General features: G+C 45.7%; 1 protein-coding gene and 1 non-coding gene across 2 annotated transcripts in view; one reads left to right on the top strand and one right to left on the bottom strand.

Annotated features, from left to right (window-relative positions):
- Positions 1–26712, bottom strand: part of vg (transcription factor vestigial) — a 58502-nt gene that overhangs the window by 8213 nt on the left and 23577 nt on the right. The window contains exons 4-7 of the mRNA XM_046609213.1: positions 10017–10227; positions 8547–8702; positions 3886–4009; positions 2709–2947 (exon numbers count right to left, since the gene is read on the bottom strand). Coding sequence (XP_046465169.1) covers positions 2709–2947; positions 3886–4009; positions 8547–8702; positions 10017–10227 — 730 coding nt within the window. The remainder of the gene's footprint in view (positions 1–2708; positions 2948–3885; positions 4010–8546; positions 8703–10016; positions 10228–26712) is intronic.
- Positions 24338–24419, top strand: TRNAS-UGA (transfer RNA serine (anticodon UGA)). The gene has a single exon. It is a non-coding gene; the product is annotated as a tRNA-Ser (tRNA).

Below are 26712 nucleotides of genomic sequence, written 5' to 3'. Positions count from 1 at the left end.
AAGCCTTTCGGAGCGACGCGATGGAACACCGATCGCATGAAAGCTCCGCGGAGCCGCAAGAATTAAAGCGACGTTACACAGCTGCTGCGTGCAGATTCGAGGATGGAAGACGAGCAAAGGGCTTTACGAAGGGCGGAGAACTGCGGAGGGTAGAATGAGTGACATCCCGAGAGACAGGAGCTGAAAGGGAGAACCCGGCTTCTGGCAAGGCGGAAGGAGGAGTCCCGCCAAAGTATCGACCCGCGACGACCTCCGTCTCGGGCCTCTGCTTTGTGAAGTATGGTTGGTAGAAGGTATAAGTTATAAGGTACGCCAACCGAGTGTTTGCAAGCTTCTGAATAAAATTAAACTCTGTTATAGGGGCTGTGGGTAAGACGGATTTCAAAGCATCTCGTCGTAGCTTGAGTTCATGCAATTCACTCCCCCTTGATTATTGGCATGTATGCCAATTGTTCACAAGTATCTTGTAATTCGGAAATAGTTTTCATGAAAGAGACTAGCAGTTGTACGTTGAATACTTATTAAATTATTATATTCGCAAGGCAGCAAGATATTTTTATAATTACAAAAATTATGGAAAGTAGGTACTTGTGGACTTATAATAAGCTATAGCTTAGATTGAAGATTATTAAATATCTAGTAGATTTATTCAGTTTTACTGTATTTATTGCCGATTTTATTGAGAAGACTATTTCGTTAGTTGGCGAAGATTTTCTTTAGTTGCCCATTTGATATTTCTATTTTTCAAACATGATAATCAATACCATTCCAATTTTGTAAAATTAAATGTTTGTTACGAGGACAACATGAGAGAAAAAGGTGTTCGAGTGAATTTAAAGAATAAATAGTCTTCAGTCTAAGATTAGATCCTGTTTCATTGGAATATGTTTTGTCTGATAATTGCACCGCGTAGATCCGATATTCATGATTCATGATATTGAACGAATTGAAATAATGTAAAAAGATTTCTCGATGCGAAATTCTCCATCTTCAAGTTTAGTATTTCATAGCATCTGTAAGAATTACTCCGTTTAAATCAGAGACCCTCCTTGACGTGCATTCTACGAGGATGAGAGAATTACGTTGGGCGACGGTATCGTGGCAGGCATTCAGCCAAGTGGGCATGGCTTCGAATAACGATGGGCGTGGTCATCCTCGGGGTATACCACGAGTGTAGGTACGATCGCTGTACCTCGCCACGATTTTACCGAGAATATACCACAGGCCGTACGGTATATTCGCTATATCGCGTGGTCGTTAATCATGGGCGTCGAGATTTTGAGACAAATTTTTAGGAAGTTTTTGCAAGTTTTTTCTCTCTCTTCTCTGACCTGCTAGACATCTTTATACTTCAAATTACACTTATGTTCCAACGGTGTGTAAATAAAATTCGTGCTTTTACTTGCACATATACAAGCTGTATAATCGAGGCGGAATACGGGACCGATTTGCGAAGAGAACGATAAGTTGCAGGCAAAAATTGCTCAAGCACTGCGCGGTCCCACGTATCTAAGCTTTTAATAAACTTACTTTATTTGGATTTTTTATTTATACAAAAGTTTAACCGGACAAGATAAAAATTGAATTTTTGGATGGCTTTTGGACGCGTGATTAGAGGATTCACCTCTCACGGTTTCCAAGACGAGAAAGACCGAGCTCTGCTTTATGTTTCACAGTTGCTCCTCGGTTTTTTGTCCCGCAGTTGAGGATCATTTCGGGAGAAGGTTCGCGACGAACGTCGCAGCGAGGAAAGGGAAGCTACAGTCCGCGGCCCCATTAAGCCCTTATTAATTGCGGAGATCAGAAGGGCCGCGCTGGTCTTTCTTACAGCCACCTGCGCGCCATCCGGCAACTCTAAAAACTCAGCACTCATCTCATCGCCCCGATCTCTCCAGGGCCTTCTTCTCCGTCTTCTTCTTCTTCTTCTTCTACTTCTTCTTGAGGCCCCGAGATGCGATCGGAGCCTCCCTGCCTACAGCTTGTTCAAAAGACACACGTACACCTCGCGGTTAAAACGAATATTTATATCTACGTATATCGATTCTTTACCCATGAATCAGGTATCCAAGATAAGAATCGACTGAGTGTTGTCAACAATGAAATCCAGGCATCTCTTACCGCGGCGATTGTTTAGCTATATGACAGCTAAATATTGTAAAATCCATGAATATTTTTCTGCAATTCTTCGGATTATACTTGACGTGGAAAGAAACGTTAAGATTTCATTTGGACTCTCCCACTACGCAATTCTTCGGTTAAACGAACATGCACGTAGGCACTTTGATATAAGAATTCTGCTGTAATTGTAAGCTAGAAACTTTGTCGCCAATTGTCTCACGGAGAAAGGATTTGTCGAATATACCAAATATGGTGAATGAAATGTGATTTTATTCAACGAAGTAGCGATGAAAATAATAATTTGTGTCGAGTCACGCCAGGTTTGTTTAAATTAAAAACAAAACATTTCTGTCGCCATTATATTCGATCGTTATATTACATTTATTTTGCGCACACGTCAAATCGACACTACACGTAAGTAATTACAAAAATTTTCCAATCTCTCCAACGTTTTCACCCCCGTCGATATTTTATTCACAGTTGTACCCGCGAGTTGCGGAAACTAGGCGCATACTATACACGATACAACGTGGCACGAACGGGATTCAGGATATCTCCTCGCACCCTTGAGAGAAAAAAGCTCTACTCACCAGGAAGGGGCGCGTAAGGGCCGTGGGGATAGGGTGGCGCAGCCGCCGGGTCCACCAGGGACTGCGGCGGCGTGGCGGACGTCCAGTCCTTGTAGGAGGCGGCGGCGTGCGCGTGGTGAGCGGCGGCGGCTGCTGCGTGGTGTGACGTGTGATGCCCCAGCCCCCGGGCCCCGCCGAGTAAGAGGCCGCCGTACCCCGCCGCCGCCGCCATATTGTGGTGATGGTACTCGTGGACGGCTCTGTAACGCCCGAAGAAACGTAGGTATGTAGGAAAATTGCAAGATCGGACGAGGGATTTTTTTTTAACCCCTTTACTCGCGCATCTTTCGAATCAATATTTTGGCCCGAATTACCTTACTCGGGGATTTTTGGGGTCGCTGATCGCGAATCGGAATTCGATCGTTTCTGAATACAAGATGGCGTATCCGATATGCCGGATGGGAGATAGAATTAACTATTAAAATTCGATGATTCTGGCCGGAGCTTGTTACTCGGGGGTTTTTGGGGTTGTACCGAGTAACGCGGATTATTTGAACTGTTTCAAAGCTAGGATATGAATATTTTTGAGGTAGGACGCTGAGCATCCTACTGTGACTGAAAAGGTTGCGGTCGGTATTGAAAATACATTATCAGGGTGGATTATCTTCGAGCAATTGCATAGAAGCTTTCCATATCGAACTGAAAAGGAACCGTATTTATATGTTATACACGGACATCGTTTGATTACGGGTGCAAAGAATATTTAAATTTGAATTTACTTGAATTGTGATTTTTTCCTCCATAGTCACGTGGGTATAATGTCATGACACAGTGAAAGGACTTGTTAAATTTACCGATTATGGCAGAAAAAATATTTTACAATTCGAGAAAATGTCATTTCAGTAAAAAAAATAAAATAATATCATAACAATAATTTGGGTGATACACAGTGTAACTACGTTTGATTTAATCAACTAAACATTTCGTTCGCTACTAGTGTTGATTGTTATATTTGACACATTTAAAAACTTTTTCATCTTTCTTTTTTTGCGATACTGTAATCAGTACCCGTAATAGTTTTATGGAAATAGGAGCAACGTTATCAAGAAAAAACCTCTTCCATTGATGTAGAAAGCTTCTTAGATGAAAATAAGTGTTTAAAATTTGAATGATCTTTAGATGGATCATCAGCGATTACCTGTGGTGATATTGCGGATAATGAGGATGCCACGGATCCGCGGGATAGTCGTAAACGTCCCCGGGATGTTGGCTGTTCCAAAACGACGGTGGAAAATTTCTCGCTGACATCGGAGACGTATTTTCTGAAACCAAAAGAGAAATAGGATACGATTATAAACAAAAAATAAAATTACCTACATTCCCCGGTCAATTATTAGGAAAACTAATTTACAAGTTAATGAAAAAATTTCCTACATGAGATAAAAATTCTGCCCTGGTGTTGAGAAGAGTTTGTCTGATATTGAAAAATTTTCCCTACAATTTTACACGATTTACGGTGAAAAAAGTTTTCAAAAACATTCTGATCGGATCTAATTTTCCAGTATAACTGCAAATGTGTTACATTCCTACTTGGGTGCACATTTAAAATGAATTGGGACGCGACCGAATGCCGAGCCGAAAAAGAATACGTGATACGAAAAATCGCTTGTTATTAGTCACGAGGCGGCTGTATATCCAGATGAACGGTAGCGAACGATATAAGAGGGCATAAAAAATGCGGATCGATAATTTTTGGTCCGCGTTCGAAGAGGCGTCGGTGAGAAGGAATGGGCCTGCGTGCCCGAAGCTGCAAGGGTCCGATCCCACGGGAATTCTTGGTGTTGGGAAAAGGAAGAGGACCGAAGAGGGCCGCCCCCGATGTCTTACATGCACCCACGACGGACACGAAGATCGGCTCCCTCCTACCGGCGACGAGTCCTTGACCGATTGTTTTACCTCTTTTTATCCCTGCGACTTTTTCTTTTTTCGCCCTCTTCTTTTTGTCCCATTTTTATATCCCTGCAGGTTACCCCGAGCTTGTATCTGCGGGATGCCGACCATCCAGCTTGTGAAATATTCCTTCACAGCTTATACGATCAGCGCTCTGAATATTCTAATGCCCTATTAGAACGCCTCCTTCTGCGATTTTGGAGCAACGCTGCGTTGAAGAAAAGATTTCTACGCTATTTCGAGTTGGACGTTTTTTAAATTTAACACCCTAGCACCGTAATTTAACGCAATTCGATTTAACAGTTATGTTTGTTCTTTATCCGAAGTGAAAGTTAAAACATCCCTTGGTGTGAATTTTTCATTTCAGGTTGTGAACGGTAATTTCTACATTGTAACACATTCCTGCAGTTGCGAAAATAAATAAGAACAGGCGATATTATCCAAGCTAATAATTTATATAATTATAAAAATTGTCGTACGAATTGAAAAGGAATTGCAAGTTTTATTTTTTGCTTGAAAATTTTTTATACGCGTACGTAAACAGAGAAGCCTATAATGCCAAGTCACCCTGCATGCTATCGTATATATATATATAAATATATTACAAAATCAATAAAATTCGATTGCTAATTGTAACATCCGCAATTATCTTCCGTGAAAAGCTGGAAAACAATAAAACTAATCGCTAGAAATTTTGAAGTAAAATGCAGGTTAAAGCCAATTTATAATTATACACATTTGGGTAGACGCGATTTCATAAACAGTCCGGCAAACATATATACATATATATATATATAACGATGTAAACAGCAGCCGTAGCACCGGAATATTTGCATAGGAACATATATTCGCGCCGATGCAGGAAGAAGAGCGTCGGCGTCGGCAGAAAGAACGCGGCGAAGAGCAACACTCCGTTTCTTTAATTGCGTTAATAAATAAGGGACGATCGGCCCGCGACGCTATCTCGATTCCCGCGCGGGCAAGCAAATCGCAATATTTAACGGGAAAGTTTCAGGGTCCGAGGGGACGAAACATTATGCGAAAGGATCCAGCGGCCGATTTTAGCGAGCCCGCGAAATACACGCACAACCCGCCGAACGAATAGACATGTAGATTATAGAAGCTGGTGTCCACTTCGCTCGTATATGTATACATGTGCGTCCCGTCATTCCATGCGTGGGAAACAATGCGGCCTGACTTTTTTATCCCAGTTTATACATATATATATATATATATATATATAGCTCTCAAGCTTCGTTGCTTTGGCTAGAGTCGTCTGTACGTATAATCGAAGCCTCGGACTGATATTTGACCGCACTTTATTATACTTGCAGTTTTTATAGAGTTTAAAAAACATGCCAAACCATTTGGGCTATGACGTCCATTTTTTGATTGACAAACCGTGTAGTAGAAAGCTTTCAAGTTTGAAGTACCCTAGCTGTCATATATATCGAACGGCCTTAAAACGATAGATGTCCGTACGTGACGTAGGCACTTTTCCATGCAAGTGTAATATCAGTACCTTTTCTCCCTAAAAGTTAACTCTTCAAAGGAAACGAGCAGCTTTACGCCGTATATAATGGGAGAAAAGCTCGCGGCGTCGAAGCGTCGTCGCAGAATCGTTCTGACGTAGAATAATCGCAGCGACGGTGTTGAGCTGCGTGCTGCGACGACGGAGACGTGTGTTAATTGAACGCGGAGAACCGAGGCGACTCGCTCAATTGCACGTATTCACCGTCGTTACCATTTAGATGCGGTCGGTATCGCGCACCACCGATTTTACCCGAAAAATGAAGAGTCTATAGACAAGGGGAACCGCCCGACTCGTCGCCGTTGTGATTCTCTGTTTTAACGAAGCGAGACCGTTTGCGCTCAAGATTAAGCGATTTCGATTACCAGCCGCACCTCGGAACGCGAAACGCGTTGCGGCCGTAGAAACTGCCACGGGGATATGTTGCAGTGTAAATAAATCACGATGAATATATTGATCGTATCCGGTGATATTCTGACGATTACGCAAACCCGCGTAGGGCACGGATTTCGATTATCTATAATACCGAAGGCGATCCTCGTCGATTGTCATCGGTCCCTTCCTACGCTTCTCAATACCCTCGTCTTGAAGAGAAGAGGACTCCGCTGGCTCTAACCTTTTTACATGTAGCCATCAGAGCGACGGACACGAGCTATTCGTACCGCGTTTGAAGATCATCTCTCCGCGTAGACGATCGATCAGATAAACGCCGGTACATTGGGGCAGCAAAGCCCGACCCATGAACGACACCAAATCGGGTTGCAGGGGAGAGTCGTGAGGTTAGTTTGGATTCTCGAGGTACAAGTTCGCCTCCGTTCGACTGAGGTTTGGTAACGCGATGATCAACGGTCGTTTAACGGAGCAGGCTCAATTTGTCCCAAAGTCGAAGTACCGTAATGATCGAATTTGGAAACGCGGGTGTCCAAAGATCCTCTCTCTCTCTCTCTCTCTCTCTCTTAAGTCTTACGTTCTTTCTGTACCTTGCTGTTATCTTTGTCCAACATTGCTATGGATAATAATAAATCATATTCTATTCTATTCTATTCTCTCTCGCATAGTTTCGCAAGGTTTGAACAAGAGGCCTTTCCCGATTTAATAAAATCCGTTTCAATGAATCGCTCGTTTCAGAAGTATTGAGAATCCACCGCTACATGATCACCGGGACAGTAAAATATTTCCATCAATCCGTCAGCAAGAGGTGCACTTTCTTGTTAAAATTGCACCTCGAGTTCTAGTGCCAACAGCAGAGTAAACGACACTGGAATCCAAGAACTCGAGCAACGGTCATTTGGCATTGGTTGAAAGTCGCAATTATGAACCAGTCATTCGGAGGACAGCTGCTATTAACACTGGTTATACAGGCCTGCGCGTTTATCGTGCCTCCATTGGGAGTGGTGATAAAATAGAGATGTGCCTATTCGTGGAAACCGATCGGTACGTAGTTGCTTGCTGACCGAGGAAGACGCGACAGGGTATACATATAAGACACAAGGCACTGGATGCAAGGTTGATTTCTCTTTCCTCGTCAACACCCCGTCCGGTCCGCTCCTCCGAGAGAGTCGCGCGATACGCTAAGCATTCCGGGGCTAAAACCGTCTCCTATTTGCCCCCGCGCAGTTCCCTACCCTGGAAGACCCTCCCGGCCCTCCTCGAGCCGAAGCTCTTAATTTACCTCTCCTGCATCCGGCGGGGGAAAGAGGGAAGAGAAACGGAGGGCTGCGGAGGCAGCAGCCACATGACAATTAGGTCGTGGTGTCTTGAATTCTAAGCAGGCTAGTGAACTGATCCTAATTCCTAAGCTGCGCAAGCCGCACCGCGTCGCGGACCCGGGGATATATGCGGCCTTAAACGACACCGATATAGCCTACGAGGATCGCTTGCCAAAGCGGTCCCTGCCCCTCTGCCCCCCCTCTGCACCCGCCGCCCCCCGGATCGTCCCTCGGCAACGAGGAGAGACGCCGCAGACAGCATCGGTTCCTCTCTCTGCCCTCCCCGTCCTCGCGTCCTTACCGCCGAGTTTTAACTCCTCCGCGAGAGACCGACCAGAGAACAATTGTTAGAGGGGCTTGTTAGCGATGTCGAGCTAATGGCACACTTTATTACTCGCGAGGCGTGCTGCAGCTTGCCAAAGACGCGACCGCTAAATTGTTTTAAGATTGATCTTCGTTTAGTTTTCACGGAAAATCACACCCCTGTGTGTACACGATACACGGTTGCAAACTACGACACGATTTTTTCCCATATGTTATACCGTACAGCATATGTCGCGAACGAAGACGGGAGAACGAAATTTGTTTTCTTGAATGCTCGTTACTCGTTAGGTCCAAAATTTGTACGCTTCTTCGACTCAGCGGGGAAAATTTGAAAACTACACTCACCTTTCAACTTGTCGTGGGTCAAAGCCCTCTGGAAGTGCTCGTCGACCTCCGAGGCTGCGTCTCCTCGGTAATGGGTGAATACCACGCAGTTTGCGTTCAGGTATTGCGCCCTGCTTTCTCCGTCGTCCGAATCCTCCGTACCACCGCCACCCACGGCTGAAAATGCAGATCGCGATTAGTCGTCGCTTGAAATTTGACTGTTGGATTAAAAACGGGTTTCAACGCGTATGCAGTAAGCCAATATATGTTGTTCCATGCTTTCAAAAGTCTTGGATGATCCTTCTCATTTCGCAGAATATAACTTATCGTAAGGCATGGTTTGCGCTTTGATTCTAGCCTGTAAGCTTTAAACGGTGATCCGGCATCGAACAATGTTCATCCAATGTCATAACCTTTTCTGTAACCGTACAAACGCCAAAACTGCAAAGAATCACACTGTCGCGATGATTCGGAAAAGATTACTATAAACCGTATGACTTGTAATGAAAAACAAACTTACGTTATCGGTATGCACAGACATCAAGGAGAGTAAAAGAAAAATAGTCTCGACTTGCGTTATACATATGTATATAAACACAGATCTCGGGAAGTTACAGCTTTAGCGAGGAACTGCTTTCTGACGATGGAAGAGGTCAGTTTCAACAAGTTTTTCTAGAGAAAATTCAGGTTTCGCCAGTCTCTGACAGAGAAAATGACGAGATACCGGCCGTGTTACGTTTTCATATCCCGTTTTACTACTATATTCCCTGAAGTATAAAATACTAACAGCTATTTCCTTCAGCGCCTAGCGTAACGTCACGTTTCAAGAAAGATGGCAGTTGTAGTATAATCGAATACGACTCAAATGTGTGTCTCACATTCCTTGAAAAGTGACCCGAACGTTTCTCGACAAGAGTTAAGCGAATATAAAAGTCAGTTTATATAAAGCCGAGGGTATTTTTTGAAAAAGTTATTTCTGACTTGGCAGCAAAATTGGACAATATTTACAGCAAAATCGAACAATGTGAAAGTATTTCTACACAACCACATTGAACAACGTAAAAGTAGGCTTAAAAATTCTCGACAAGAAGCTCTCAGAATCATCGCTTGTTATTTTCCCGTGATCTTTCCACAACACTTCGCCGTCCGTAAAATGTGCCAACTTTCTTTCCTGCAGTATCATTTTTACCCTATCAAAAGTTGAAGTAAATCTGATTTCAAGTACAGCTTATTTTGGCTGTCGACGGCAAATTTGAATTAATTCTACATTTTAAGGTACCGTCCAACTGTCGGACAGGATCACCGACTGATCCAATTGACGAGAATTCGTCCACATAGTATAACGAATGTCTCCTAATCAAGTGCGAAGAGGTTTGTAATCGTGGAATTCGAGCCTGATATCAGCTACTCAAGTCCCAGATGTTTCATCCGCTATCAACCGGCAGTAAAACCCTCCCCTAAAATTACTCATCACAAGAATATGGCACTCACCGTCAGTTGATCTTTCGTCGTCGAGGGCCCGGGATCCCTGCGAGGTGGTCGTTGCCAGGGGGGGTCGCGGCTGAGGCGTAGGTCTAGGGGATGCCGGGCTGGGTGCGGACCCGACGGAACCAGCGCTACTGGGTTGACCCTGTGGCACACTTCCTCCGCCGCCACAAAGCTCGAGGCCCGCTGCTTCCAGCGATCTTTGGTGGACGTTTAGCTGCAACAAGGAATCGGAGCTGCGTTCAGCCTTGGGCGTCACGTTACAACCGAGGAATGACTTGTGTCGTATCTTTGTGGTGCGACGGTAACCTTTACGACGGGTGTTAAACTGCCGGGGGGCATGGCATCCGTGGCAAAGTGACGATAAGTCAGGGTTGAATTTGAACATTGATACATACATATACATGTAATATATATATATATATATATGTACAGCATTAGGAAAGCTGGATCGATGCGTTTATGTCGTAACTCAGGTCTTTTAGATGGATTAGACCCAATCAAATCGCCAGAGGAACATGAAGAGATGAAGTGAAATCCAAGTTTTAAGTACCCACTGTTATGTACCCTGAGAACGAAGACTTGGATACAACGAGGTGACATTTTTCTAACAAGACAAGAGTGTGTGTGCAATACGAAACTCTGCGAGGAAGCAAACGCCGCAGCTGGCGAACAGCGGAGGTCGTTGCACGCCGATGAAAGTGCGAAAATTCATCGACTGGGTGATAAAACGAGGACGTCGAGAGTCTCGCGTCCCATTGTGTGTCTCGAGAGACCGCAAATAGCCGCAGCGTAGTCCGCGGGTGCCGCATTGCAGCCGCGAATAAGGAGAAGAAAGTGAAGAAGCACATTTTTTTAGACAACGGCGCCCGGCGTTACAATTCCAAATTTTTTGTGTAAATGAATGGTGACGGGAAGCGGGAATCGGGAATCGGGAATATCGGTCTCTCGTGCATACAGAGACGGGGTTTCTCTTTAGCCAAACTTCGTTTAACGTGTTTGTTGTGACGCGTCAACCTCTTTTATACAAGAGGTCAACATTTTTTAAACCAACCAACCGGGCAATTTCACAGTAATCTTGAAGCACTGTTACACTGACAGCTACATCGTCACTGTCTCGCTAAGAGAAAAATCACCGCTCCATGGCATCCTCTTACCAAGCCGGATCACGCGGGACTCGAGGAAACGATTAGACTGAGCTAAACGTGACCAAAGATATGTTCACCTCCCGTCGTCGTGATCTCGAATATCTAACGGCAAAAAAAGTCAACCGTGAGATCGAGAATTGATCAATTAACGAGTCAGTCAACGATCGTTTCAGAGCCGCGGTATTATATCGATGATCTTGATATAGGTATAACCAAAAATAACATCAACCGAAAAAATTGATTTCGAGCCAATAATTCACAAACCTCTTCGTCCGCGAGTTCCCATTCTCTGTGTCGATTTCATTATCATATTTTTGCATCGTCGTGATAGTAGAATTTGCACAAGTGCAAAATATCGCCTTATCGACCGGTCTTCGAATCAGAAAGTTTTTCATAACATTTGTACCTCGTGCGCAAGGTTCGTCGTTTCCCAACCGTTGTACGAAATTCTCCTACTTTCCTGACAGCTCAGATTCAGTCACTCATCCACTATCCGCGACCAGAGTAATCAATTCGTAAACAGTGAAACAGAGCAGGTAATCCGTAACGCGTGTTAGAAAATGGAACAAGACACCTGCGGCGCATCTCGACGGAGATCAAAGGACGAAGCAGTCGCTTATCTCCGCGGGTCCTTAGAGTTACAGAATCAAGCTGCTTTCGGGGGGCGCGTTAACCCGCAATGTGCCAGCAGGTGCCTGTGTTTCCCGACGGACATTCACCGGGGCGGAATGGAAGCCGCCTTGGAATCGGGGATCGGTTGCGGCAGCTAGCCATTGTTCACGCCCGCACCCCCGGAATTAAAGCGCCCCCTCGTAATATGGGCGGGTTTAACGAGCTATTGCCCGAGCTAAGTCCGCATCGCGATTCCGCGACGCGGTTGGACTCCCGAGTTATTATAATTCCCGCGAGACTTGCCCGCTAACCAATTACATCCATACGTCAGCGTCTCGTCGCGAACAGAAATAATCTTGCTCCCAGCGCGGTGACACGTACAAACCGACGAGCTTCCAGGTCCAAAGGCCGACGAAGGCGTCGCGGGCGTCGCGGGTGAGTTAGAAGCGAACCGCTGTGTATACGCCTCCGAGATGTTATCATTATCTGCTCTAATAAACCTGGAGCCAGAATTCCTCGGGGCAGTGAATCACCCCGACGCAGGGAGACGATGCGGTCCGTCGCCGCGACGCCACCTGGTCCCAAAGAGGACGATTCTCAGCCGTCTGCACGTGGGTCCGGAACGCTGGAGGATTCGCGACCAACGGCTCTGATCTTATCGAAAAATTTACACTATTTGGCCAAAACTTGTTTCTCGTCTTCGTTGGAGAGGAACGGCCTTTTCTCAAACGCGGTTTGTCCCCGTGACGCAGCTGGCTAACGTCTCACTGCAAGTCGAGATTCGAGACGGAGTGCGGATTAATTGCGCTGCGATCACGTTCGAACGTCCACCTTCCCGTCAATTTGTGAAATGATCTACTGGCGGTTCGTTGAAATTGAAAAGACTGAAATAACTTTGTGAGATCGGAATATTAAGTATTGATATACTTGACTATTACGGAAACTTTTATATCAGATTATAACCTTAGAGTCGAAAAAAAGATTCATTTTTTTAACGCTTTCTACACAATACTGATTAAGAAACGAGCCGCTAATCGTGTTATCCGTTATTATGAGTTAACTTGTAATTTGATGTAAAGATTAATTACAGTCATTCAATCTACGCAACAGTTGTAGGATTCTAACTTCCGACTACAACTGGTTCTACGTTTTTCTTTCTTTTAACCAAGTTTCACAATGAACTGAAAATGACATATTATGTTTCACCAACAAATTAAAATCATTATTGAATTGACTGTAGGACCGGATTCTATTGTGTGCGATATAAATTGCGGCGAGTATTTTCAAAAATTCCGAAGGTGCATGATCCGACAAAATTCACCACGCAAAAGACGCGTAAATATTTTCCAGAAATTACTCCAAGCTTAATCATATGACTGCGAAATCTGAATTGTACGAGTCCGAATCAGAATCGTGTGTAAATTCGTAAACGATAAACAACAAAATAATTAAACGATGCCTTCTACGTACAAGGTACCTGTACAAACGTGTCCTTGCAAAACGATGTTTGATACGGTGATAACACCGAATCTCCAACTTTACAGATCAGCGGCTCGTGGATTTAACCGTCACTTCATACCACGTTATATAGCAATAAAAATGATGTAAACCGATTAAATCGTGTCCCTCGTTTCGAACCGAGATTTTGAAATCTACCTGGCCGCCGTTGAGCAGGCACAGAGCCTCGGCGTCGACAGGACAGTGGCCATACTTTATCACATTTATTTTGTTTTACCCGCTCTCCCAGCTTATTTACGTGAACGAAAATGTAGAAGATTAAATCAACCCGCGATCACGGTAAGGTTCCCGCGCGGCCGACCGCATCCCCCTTCCATATACGTAGGTATACCTGTATCTATGCATAGGTATAAATACGTACATACGTACATATATATATATACATATATATATACCTATGCTTATACCTATGCCAAGATCGCGGTGTCGGTCGGTTCCGAGGACGACAATGTGGTAATTAATCGAGGTGAGAGAGAGAGAGAGAGAGAGAGGCGGCGGGGTCCACCCCCCTCCCCTATCGCCATCCCGCCTGCCCCTCGCAGCATCCCGAGGGACTCTTCTTTCGAGATAGTTCCCGTCGGGCAACGGGTAGCTCGGCTCTGCGGCTGCATCGGGAACCTCGCGGTCCTTCAAAGCATTCCATCCGCATCTCTTCCCCTCTTCGTCTCTTGCCCGATCCCCCCCGCCCCACTACCCACCTGGGGGCAGAGACACCGCTGACAATGAGTGTGTAGAACTAGCGCATGTTTATCCGTTATTCCTCCGCTTCACAGACCTTTCGAAATCTTGCACTCGCGGTTGTCACCGAATCTCCCACGCGACGCCCATTAAAATTCTGAATATGCGTATCATCGTCGTGACCGCAAGCGTCACAGCGCCGACTTTCAAGCTTCAATCTTACCGATAAAACTGTAATAATCTCACCCGAGTTGCGCGCCGGACGTTACAGTAGGGGGGGAGGGAAAGGGAGTTGCGCGGTTTATCAGAACCCGTGCGGTTTATTCGCGTGTTTCTTCTCACCTCCTGGCTTGCGATAATATTTCAGTCACGCGCGCTTTTATTTTTAACAACGAGTTATCGTATGGTCTATGCTTTACATACGGTGGTTTTATACCTGTATAAGGTATACAACCGTTCGCGGACAGAATGCGATGGTTAGATTGAACTTGGCGTGAGGATTTATTATACATACAGGCGAGATTGAGAAAGAGAGAATGATAGAGGGAGGTGAAGAGGATGAAGAAAATTAGCTAAAGTAAGAGTACTAAAACCGGGCACGGTGCCGTACATCTGTGTCACTATGCCCGCCCGCTGCGGAGCCGAGGTTATTCCTTTTCCTTTCTTTCTCCGTAGTTTATTTTCTTTTTACTCTTTTCTTTTTTTTTTACCTTCTTTTTTTATAAAAGTTTTTTTTCCCTCGTTTTGGTACAGAATTAATGCCGTATTAAAAGCCGGTGCCATCTCTCAGAAGAGGGACGTGGCGTCGTTTATAATTGTCGCGGTAACTGGCTATTAACAATTATTCAACATCCAAGCGAGTACGGAGGACGGTGAAAAAACAGAGAATAAAAAAGGAAGAGGAGAAGGAATAAGGGAATAGATTTCAAGCGGCAGGGACAAGACGATAGTTTTTGGTAAGCGGGGAAAATCAAGCGATTAATTTTACAAGCATAGACCCGCTAATCCGTTCCGATTAAAAACCGTGATTAAAATCCAACCGGCTCGGCGTCCCTTCGGCCCGAGGCTAGGCGGGTTCCCACATCAATTCGACTACCGGTGAAATAAAAAAAAAAAAAGGGTGGAGGATCTCCGTCGATCTGTTCTCCGCTGGCTTCTACACTAGGCGGCGAAGGGGGAACGAGCCGAAGGATAAACACTCGAGGAGGAGAGGAGGAGAGGAGGCGGAATGGGAGCCGGCCGAAGGAAGGGACCCGTAACAAGCTACCAACCGGCGTGTATCTCGCAATTTGTTTGCCGGACGCTGCCATTCGTCCCGTGCAGAAGCCGCGCGATGCTCCTATCTGCACACGCCGAGCCAAGATGAGAGCACTTCGCCGCGCGGAACCGGCTGCAACTATCGATAAGTTGACCGAACAAGATCTCCTCGACTAACTTTGGTTCATTAGCGGTGAACCAGGTGCAGGACGAAGCGATCCACTCGACCAAGGACAAATTGCAACACGCCTCGAGGACTCAAAGACCGCGCGCCGCGAGGAGATTACACTCGCCCTCTCTTCTGCGGTTGCATTTACACTTACATATATGCGTACATGCGTATATCGGACGAATCGAGGGGGCGAATCGGGCGACGCCTACCTGGAAACGCCTGTGCAGAGGGAAGTTTCGGTACATCTTTACCACGTTGAAAACGCTTCCCTAAGATATGTATGTATCTACAGCCAAGATGCAATTTTGGAACCAGTCATACTACTGGAGCAAATAAATAGCTACGGTTGATGTGTTGAGAACGTTTCGAACGGTTACTTTCAATCATTCGTTCCGCAAGTTACAAGTTCTACCACCCACCGATCGGTTGAAATAGTTGAGGCAAGTGTACCAATTATTGACACGTTTAGACCCAATTATTGAACCTCTTATCTTTCTCGACGAGTAAAACCAATTGCCGGAGGGTTAGACATTGTAAATTTATTTTTTGGTAAATTCAGAACTAAGGATCAAACAGAAACAACCAAAAAAGGTAAATAATTGGGACACTCGTATTATATACACTGCTATATTTTCGAGTGAAAATCATTTTCGGAATGAATTTCAACACCTCGATCTCGTCTTTCGACGCAGTAACCACGTTTCCGATCCGTATTCGGAGGTGAGCACAATATTTTTGCCGGCAATCCGTCGATCGGTGAACTACTTTTTGCGCAACTAGGGGACTCCGCTCTTTTGCTCCTTCGTACTTTACTCTACTTCTCTTTTCAACGAATCGTATATAATATATTTCGGTGGAGCAGTGGCCGCAACGTGACGCTGGTGTTTTGTCGAAACTTTATTTATTGTGGATGTGCCCGCGGCAGCTTATCGGCCTTCGAAGGGAGATCAAAGGATGCGCTGTGGTGACTAGGACAGAATCCCCGACTTGCCCGAAACGTCGGGTGTATGTGCCATCGTGCCTTCCAGGCCGATTGGTCCGCGGTTCGGTTCTTTCGACTCTTCTCTCGACCTTCAAGCCCTGTCCTGCAGGAGACATTCCAGGATGACTATTCGGAACGGAAACTCGACGAGGTTCACGAGCTCGAGGCACGGCTACCGTTTCAGAGTCGTTGGGAATGCCGATCAGGTCGCGACGTCCCCGCGACTTGGCGACCGATCGACGCGCCCCGGAACTCGGAGCTTCTCTCTGGGCGATTAATTCAGTGCGAGACCAATTGAATCGTAAGGCGTCAATAAAGATCGCCGAGTCTTCGTGCTCCAATTCCTTACCGTCTCATTTCCCGGCTTGGGATTGGCCGGGAATCAAGGGGGTACGTCAAAAGTCCAATACCGCAGCGTATCGCGGTATACGAGGAGAAGTTAGCCGCACGTACGAGGCCCAGGATCCCATATAAGAAGAACCTTCATCGGCTCGTTTGCCAAGAAGCTGAGAGGATGCATTAGGGTGAAGGGGTGGGAGTGGGGGGAGGGGGGACGTTTTTAGGGCTCGTTATCAGACCCCACTCGATACGCGGAGACCAATAACCGTGGCTACCTACCGCAGCGTTCCCGCACCATCGCTGCATCGTCGAGAAATCTCAACAACCTTCCGAGGGAACCATTAAAGATGTATTCGTCAATTTATTGGAATCGAAATCGCTTCGTGGCCAGAATCTTATATGGAGAACCCGAGCGCCGCACGAGTCTGTGTGTTAATACCGCGGCTTCGCGGGTGTGTTGGTTGAGCTAATACAAACGTTGTCTCCCGGCTGTATCCAAGCGTTTAACGTTATCGGACTACCGGCTGAGTCACGGAGCAAGCGGAGAGGCTGCTGCCGCCGTTGCTGCATGTCCAGGGTATCGAGCGAGAGTGAGCGAGAGGAAAAGAACCGAGCAGAGCAACCAGGTCGAACAAGGACGTATGTAAATTCAGCCGTATAAACTGTTCGAGCTAAGCTTGCTACGCGGCTGTCCGACTCTGCAAGGAGAATCTCTGATGGCGTTAATAAAGATCGCGATAACGCGGCCGTAAGCGCCGTACCTGAGAATTTATGGGACAATTTTTTTTTTTTTCTTTTTTTATTTCAATTCATCCGCGCAGAGAAAATTTAGTACAGCGTGGAAAAAAAACGTCATGAATCTGGACCGTGAACGGTAAAGCGATCGACACACTTGACTAATTAACAAGAGACGACTGACCCCGTCGACATTCGTCAGCGTAGAAAAAACTACGAAAAAAACTTCTCAGACCATCATCCCGACCCGTCGTATAATTTTGGGTGCTCAGCAACTCTTGAAATGTGTGCCTCGGCAGTATCCGTAACAAAACTTTCGTGTCACGAAACGAGCCGTGGGGCCATTCGATATCCGTGCATCCTGCCAGGCGACACTCCATAACTAATTGCAGAGTCGACTGGACACGCTCCCGGCTCCAAAGGACGAGCGACTCGATGGTCTTTCGGTTGTGAAGCTGGAAGCCTCCGTCAGGTCGAGTGCAAAGGTGATCTGAAGAACGGTTGGTCCGTAACTTCGGAAGGAAATTGAGCGATTGACTTTGAAATGAAGATACCTATCTGTCTGTACAAACTGAGTGAAGATAAATTTACAGGAAAAAAATTGCAGGAATATGATGAACAGTATAAGTTTCAGGGCACATCCTTGGACGGTTCGTTGGATAAGATATAAACGTGTAGTTTGTACCGGACACGGTCGTGTGCGCATCTCTTTTTACAGATATTGATAATCCCTTTCTATGAAACTAGCCGCCCGACGGTCGACACTGCTCCTGGAATTCCTCGCCTCCGTAGAGAAGCCTCCTTCTCCAGGTTAGTCCTGCTCTGCCGAGGCAGCGCGGTACTCATGAGGCCCCGATAACTATCTACAATGGCCGTGGTTCACGGCATTAAACGACTATCAAGCGTCGCCATTACGCGCGTGGTACCGGGACAGTCCCTGGACTCGGAACAACGGGGAGAACGAGGAGGAGAGCGAGCGAGAGGATCCTGCGCTCTGAGGTCGGCGACGATTAATATTGAACGATCTCGGAGACGTGTGAGGCTACTACCAAGTGTGTTAACCTAGCCGAACCTACCCCGACTTGACGTTGTCTGGGACTTAACACCGGCGGAGACTGCGGGAGTCCAGCCGAATGAATGATGGAATGACTGACTGGGTGACTAAGCTACGGTGCACGTTATAAACTCAACGCCACAGAGAATATTTGATGCTACCAACAGCCGGATTGTCCTGGATTCTCAGAGACCCGCAGATCGAGGTTGCGTTATTGTGGGTACCTGTATCTGTTGCAACGGTTGTAATTTCTTCCTCATTTTCCACGTCCTCGGAACCCTCCTCAGTCCATATTCCGAGACAGCGCATACCGGCGTGACGCGGAAATTGCTAAAGATGGATACGTGCGTGGATACCAACCCAATACTCGCTCAACCTCGTTGGATTGCGTAAGCTAATCGCGACGCAGAGCGAGGGAGACGGAATCTCTCAGACATACCCCGGTATGGTTGAAAGCAATCCCGCCAGGCCGCGCGAGTATTGGGTTGGTATCTCTACCGTTTACTATCCACGAAAAGTGACGGTAGGTAATACTGCACACGTCGAGAGTCCGCATTCTGCCGAGAATTCCAGGACAGATCCTTCTCTCTGAATATGCAAGGTTCCGGACACTCGGCTGATCGCTGCCATTCAATGCTGCGGAGTAAGGCATTCGCGGAACGCGTTTAGAGAAGATTTTCAGATATTCGATGAGTTGGAGCTTCAAGGCGATATGAATGAACCGTTTCTTACGTACCGCGACTATCGGCGACGATTACGCTGAAAGATTCAACCCCGCGTGAGATGGAGCAAACGTCAAACGAGTTACCCGGCACATTCTCCGCGGCAAAATAGCTCGGCTCCTTTTGCTCGCTGATGTAATTGTTATATCTCTGAACGTAGCTGAGGCGATATTGTGATTGTGATAATTGTTATCGCTGCTAGCGTAGCGTCGTCTCTGCGCTCGGATGCCGAGGGAGCAAGAGTAACGTCTTTGAAAGTCGGAATACGGGCCGCAGGGTGTAACAAACACATCACTCTCCCGGGCTGGCAGACTGTCGCTCGACAATCGTAATGGATTGTCACCGCATTGTTGGGATGTGCGACAATTACTGGCCGCGTTGCCATATCTCACTGCAAACCCGATGATACGTGTTGCTTTGCCAGGTTGTGCCGCTGCGGAGTTGCGAGTCCGCGCGAGGTGTGCCGCAACGTCGCATTCCTTCACCCTGTTCCGTTTTTAGTCTAGGAGCGCCATTCTGCTGAACGTATGGCGCGCGTTAAAAGACCCCCGTCTTCCGATCCCCCCCCCCCCCCCCACAACTCCAATCGCGAATACTTCCTCGGCTGTTTTCTAACCGTTCACATTCCGATCGAGGTGATCGATTTTAACCCGCCGCAGCGCCGCAACAAGGGTTGGACGTTTTCCGGAAGGCCGATCTTAAACCGGAGGCACTGATATTAATTTCGGTTGAATACATCGGACGCGCAACCTTTCGCGTTTTCTAGTTTGGGACTCGAAGGTCGGGTAAACGAAGAGACTGGCGGTAAACGCCATCAGCGATTGAACAGACACCGCGTGCAATACGGAGCTAAGATTTATTCGACACATCTCCAATTCGATTTTCTCAATTTATTCGACTTCTTGCGTCTAATCGGGATGTGTCCAATTGGGATGTGCTCAATCGGGCCAGCGCTGCGGACTGGATTTATTCAATTTCTTGTGTCCAATCGAGATGTGTCCAATAAATCTTTCCTCCCATGAAGGTCGTTGTATTTTACATTGTATCCAATTTCGCTTACACTTTGGTATACGTCCATGGGATTTGTATCGACACTGTCTCCATACAATTCCCGGTTCCGAGTCACACGCGAATTGAAACGACTCCTGCGGCCATAGTCGTACGCATCGGTCGATACGTCGTCGATCTCCTGAGAATATTCATCACCGTTAGAGCTTGTTGTCCGGTGTAACGAGTCAGCGGGAAGAAAATCCTGACGATTTAAGAAAGCAATTCGAGGCACGTTGAAATGCCGCCTCGCCGAGGAGAAGAGCTTTTCAGCCGCGGCTTGTACCGTTCGTTCCGAGGAACTCCGCCAGCGTTGGCTTCGTTCCAATTCGATCCGTGCAATATCGGTGTCTGAATAGCGTCTGCTGCAGTATCGGTCGGATTTTGTGTCCTCGGTGGAATAAACGTCGTCGTAAGGAACAACTAGGAGAAGAAACGTGAACGTCAGTCGGCGCCGAGCGAGTTGCGGCGCCAGTGGATCCCCTCCGTCTATTTTTCTCCACTTTGTCTTACCGTTCAGCAAAGCTGTCGTTGATCCGGCGCACGTCCGCGTTATACCGAAGGAGTCCAACAATCGGCGAGATCTTGTCAGCGGTTAACCTCGACGGCGTCGAGGAAGCTGTTCCCCGGCTGACCAGAAAACTCAGCCAACAATCATTTCGATTCAATTCTAATGCGTCTCTCGCCTGTACCACAGTGCTGAATGAATTGCGCTGTCCTTTGGATGTGCTCCAAGCGTGCATCCGCGGAATCAGTACGCTACTAGGTACGCGCTGAATGATGAGAATATTCCCACCACGTTCCACGGAACGGATTACGAGTCTTCAAAGTGCCGCTACCGTCATTAATATAAATTACTCAAGAGAGCTGCAGGATACGACTACGACGGCATTGAACCTGCAGCCCTGCAGCGCAGGGACACATTACCAGATTCCACCAAGTCCCCATAATTTTAACAGGCTCTTTAATATGTGCCGTGGCTTACGCGGCTGGTCTCCCCGATCCGGCTCGCTAACCGAGTGCACCTTCTTCAGGTTCAGGTAGATTTTCACCCGGGCGCCGCGATCTTGCGGTTATACCTGCGCACTCCTCCTCTGCACGTACACGGGCATCCACTCTCACACGATCAACCCCGTGCGCAAGGTAAAACAGCCACGGCTTACCCGGCACGAGTACCTACCTGCAGCCTCGCGCTCCAGACGGAGGAATTTGTGAACGACATTTTCCACTTAGCCTTTGAACCCCGCCGTTCTATTAATCGGTACGCCTTTCCTAGATCCTTCGGGATCTTCCGTAGGTACCCACACACCAACGACATACGGGCACGTGGACATCTCGCTGTGAAGTGATCAACAGTTGTCAGTGATAACTCGCTGGTTTGGTCCTATATTCGAGGGAACATGTAACGGGGAACACGGATTTTCAAGTACACTGCTCCGAGCTCGTTACCTGGATCAGGAACGATATGAAAATGAGGAATATCCCCTTTCGGATCGCGCTGCAGTACATCTGTCAGCTTGATACGTGAATCAATGTCGAGCTGCTGAACGGACTAACGTTTCCTGAATGGTTGTCGGACACCCTTGAAATCGTGGGGTCTTGTAAGGAGAGTGTTATCTGCCAATCTGTACGTTGGCCATATACAGGTACGCGGGACAAGTCGGTCGAGAGAGTTTGTTTTTCAAACATTTGAAGATTGATGACGAGTGCGGACTATCGGCGGGGATCTGAGAGGTCGAAAGGCAATATCGGTTAAACGCAGAGTGTGTAACTGCGTTTAAGGATATCCCGCAAGATGTGAAACCGGCGAACGGGTTCATGACTATTGATGACGGTACGGAGCGGGCAGAATGTAATTACAACCAGTCGGCCACCTCCGGTAATTATTTAAAGGGGGGAAAACGATAGGGGAGAAACTCGCGGGTTAATGCGTAAAAACGTCAGCCGCGTTGCCGCCTCACCTGTCACTACAGCCAATCAATCGACCCTTCCGACGTTTTGTTTTATATCAGAAGCCAGCTCGCCACAACTAATTACACGTTCGTAATACGTAATCAGACTTCAGTTCCTGCCACTTCGATGATAACCGGCAACAATCTTCCATTTAATCGTAAGTAGCCCTCGCAATCCCCCGGCTTACTCAGGACACCGACCTTACCGATATGTACAAAGCGGACAGTCCGGTTAAAAGGTCAATAATATAAACAAACAAGTGTTTGAATCTAAGGGTCAAAAATTATATGGAGTAGATTGAGTTGAATTTTATTCATACAATTCTTCCTCAATCGGTTGGAATGATCATATTATATTACTCCATGCTTCTAACAATGCCAGAGTAGTGTCATTTGTTCATTTATCAGGAAGCGAGGCTCATTTTGTTAGTCGAGACTGGAATCTCTGCGAAGTTTAATTCATTAATTATAAGCTATGATAAGTTTGCGTAGGAAGACATCCATTCAATCTACTGAGAAATGACAGAAACATTTCATCTGTAGAAATTGGAAGAAAATTCATTTACTAATAAGTCGAACCGTAATCCACAAAAGTGACGCAGAGACGCGATTACCCCAAAATGACTAACAATCGGAATTTTTTAGTGACATTTGAACAGTTGACATATTTTTCATCTCAAATAGACATTGTTTGGATTAATAGACCTGGGTAGCAGTTTTTGAACCGCTTCTTTAAACAATTTTGATCCAGACTGTACGCTCAACAATTTCCCAAAAAACAGTGGCACACAGAAACGAGTATAGAGATCGAAACCGTTAACTTTTGTAAGAAAAAAGTATAAGCTCAAGACTTTGCAAAGTTTTGTTAAAAAACCAAGTACTCTTCTTACTTAACTCAAATTTCAATCACAAGTACGGCTGGGCGATTAGATTGATATAAATTTGGCCACACGGTTTTTTTTCAGTGCCTTTTTTTTCAGAACAGACGCAATCCTACCTAGCCACACACCCCTGTTGGTCTAGCGTCGCCTACGGTGGCATCATTCGACGAGGCTTCCAGCCAATGACTCAAGGGTTGAGTTACGATTCGTCACTGTCACCTGGTGCAACGTCACCGACACGTAGATGAGACAAAAGATTGTGGGAGGGTGAATAATGATACGCAAAAAAGAGTAAGAAATTCCATCCGTCTCTTGGGAACGGTCTCCGTGCGTTAAAGTTTGGAAAATATCTTGAAGTGGACAAGGGTTGCGGACAACGAGAAGACGAGGGACTGCGGGTCGAGGGCGCAAAGGTCCCTGCATTTTAATAAGGCGTTTGGCAAAACATCGACTCGGATCTCGACACGGCAGAATGAACGAAAATTATTGCATGTCGGAACAGGAATCGTGTACACGAGAGACGAGATGAGACTTTATGTTTACCTTATCGTACACTGCGCAGTCTCACCTGTGATAATAATTGTTCACGACTGAAAAAGACCGCCAGCTTGCGTATCTTTATAGTCTATTTGAAACGTATTTATAGTAATTTTACCTCAACGATGTGATTTAATATGTAATTAACAATTGGAATAACGGTAATTAATTCGTGCTTCTTATTACATGATTATAAGGAATAAGTTGCCGCTTTTTACTGTTCAACTAGCATAATTATCAGACGTAATCATGTGAGAAAAATTCAACTAGTACAAATAGTTCGTCTATCAAGAGAGTATTCGCATTATTTAGCCTCTCGCGTGATTAGTAATGACTTGCAGAGTGCAAATAATACCGACTGTGTAATTACAGCAATAAATAACCCAGCCCATCGCTCCTACACCTCCTGACATCAGGCCTAATTATTCTAACAAATTGAATTTTGCGATAAGAATCTTACTACCGCTTTGTATAGTTGAACAGAGACTAGGAGTGTTCCTAATGTAAACAGATAAGCTACAATATCATGATTGTACAGCTGCGGTTGTTAATTATTTCAGTTCGTATACCTCGACAAACAAGTTTTACTGTCTCGTTACCTCGTCATTGGTTCATTAAGTCGATGAATACTCAAAAAAAGTTTGATATTGTTTAATCAATTCATGTACATTTATATTCCAAATGGTTCCAACAGCTGCGGTGTCCGAGCGGTTAAGGAGATGGACTTGAAATCCATTGGGCTTTGCCCGCACAGGTTCGAATCCTGTCCGCAGCGATAATTTTTTTATTTTTCAAAATCAAAATTTTTTCTTTTTTTTTCACGTATTCTCATACAAGGTCCATTTTTTGAACAGCTGTGGTGTCCGAGCGGTTAGGGAGATGGACTTGAAATCCATTGGGTTCTGTCTGCACAGGTCTGAATCCTGTCCGCAAAGGATCATTTTTTGTTCTTTCAATTCAATTTCTTTTGTTTTCGAATACCACATGAATATCGTTCGAATTTACGACACAATTTTTGATATATCGAAGATCACGACGCGTTATGTAATTTCCAAGTCTTGGCTTTTCTCCCTGTAGGTATATCTTTCCATTTTCCCTTATCTCGGGTTTCTTGGAATTATATCCATAGTATTCAATTCAAACAGTTTTAAAATTACGCATATTTGAACAACGATCGCTTCTGTACCGACCAACACACCGATAATGATCCAATCGCAGCTTAACGCGGCACATTACTCGAGCCGTATCGCTGAACTAATTAATGTGTGCATGTAGCTATAAATCGTGCCTACGTATCAATTTCTATCGGTACACGGTATACAGGAAACTAGGGATAGGCAATTAACGAGAGTCCCGCAGGTATAGCCAAAAATGGTGACGAGATCAATTGCATCTATTATGGCTAGCCTCCATAGCACCTATAAAGCACGAAACTTGAAGCGAAAAATCTTACACGTAGAAATAAATAGTTACCGAACCCTCTCCACTGTCACACCAATTATTATAGAACTGACTATTTCCAATTTTAACAATATCAAGTAATGATAACAATATTGCCGTCAATTGGGCACTGATTCATCACTGTACAACGCTGCAATTCCGAGGTAAATTTCAATCGCGGCATAAGATGTGATATGGATCAGTGTCAAAAGCCAACAACGTCTGATCGCATTCCTCGTATTATACATATACTAACGACCACCGTCTCCACGCCGGTATCAACTTTTTTATCGCTCCCCAAAGAGGGCCGAAACGCCCATATTCAGGCTACGCCGGGCAATGCAAGTTACGTACATCAAAAAGAGATTCCCAACCGGGGGAACGAGGTGAAGAAACAACATAAGCCACTACTGCAGGTATTCGCATTTGGTCAAATGTAATTTTACAACTACAGAGAGAAAAAAGATTAATATATGTATGTATAAAAAGGGTGATCACATACCGATTATCGACCCCAACTCCTACACGTTGTGAATTTCAACACGAACAATTTATGCCTCTAAATTTTTTGTAATTTTATTTTTCAACTTTCCACTTTACTCCAAATGCAATCTTTCCTCTGCCGTCCATTTTTGCACCGCATCTCGCCGACCAGCAAAGGCATTTATCCGTCGGCTCGCACCGGCGAATCTTTTCATAAAAATTCCTAGCAACCGACGGGCCGTCCCTCATTCTGTTTCCTTGAGCACTCTTCGCGCGAGCTTGTCTCTCGACGTCTAGACGCGTAATTGGAGAAACAAAGAGGCGGCAATTAAACTCAACTCACAATTACGCCAAGTAATGCGAATAAACCTGAATTGTTATATATTTTAATAATGATGATAATAATGATAACAATAAAAATGACGGTGAAATTCTCGCCGGAAAGCATGGCCGCCGTCCGCCTTCGTGACGAGCGCTGCCTTTTCTGCAGTTGTAATACTTGTACGTAAGGCGGTGGGATTCATCGTTTGATTAAATTATTTCTTACAGCGTAAATTACGCGCAACGAGAAATGGTTAAGTCGGCCAAGTAAATTGCTGGGATAGAATTTACAACCGAAACTGCATACGCACAGAGAGAAAGAGAAAGAGAAAGAGAGAGAGAGATAGAGAGAGATCTCGTGTAACGAGTATCGTAAGATAGGCAACTAGTTTTCCACCCGCCTTCGTTATTCTTGAACGTTGCGGTATAATAACGACAGGCGCTCTGAATAAGTTTTTTCTTTCCGCTCTTACCCCACTTATGGCTTCTGTACATATTAATAAGTATCACGTTCATTTACTCCGAGCCGGTGGATCCTCGAGATCCGTTTGCGATGATCCTGCCTCGAGAAAATTTGCACAGCTCGTAAAGACCCGCGCCGGTCAAGGCAGGGCAGAAGTTATAACGAAAGAATGGAAAAAGATGATCGTAAAGCTGTCCGGTATAATAATTCACAATTACACACGCCAGCGCAATGCTGCGGCATTGTAAAGCATGGAAGGTCTAGCGGAGACCTCGAAAAAGATTGTTCCGCAGGTGCAACTATAAACATTGTTAATTCACTTGCAGTGCCGCATCGGTGTGCAATGGCCGGCATTAAGTCG

The sequence above is a fragment of the Neodiprion pinetum genome, chromosome 1 (assembly GCF_021155775.2).
Source record: "Neodiprion pinetum isolate iyNeoPine1 chromosome 1, iyNeoPine1.2, whole genome shotgun sequence".
Classification (NCBI taxonomy): Eukaryota; Metazoa; Arthropoda; class Insecta; order Hymenoptera; family Diprionidae; genus Neodiprion; species Neodiprion pinetum.
Note: the sequence above shows the minus strand (reverse complement) of the source record. Positions and strands in the feature narration are given on the sequence as shown.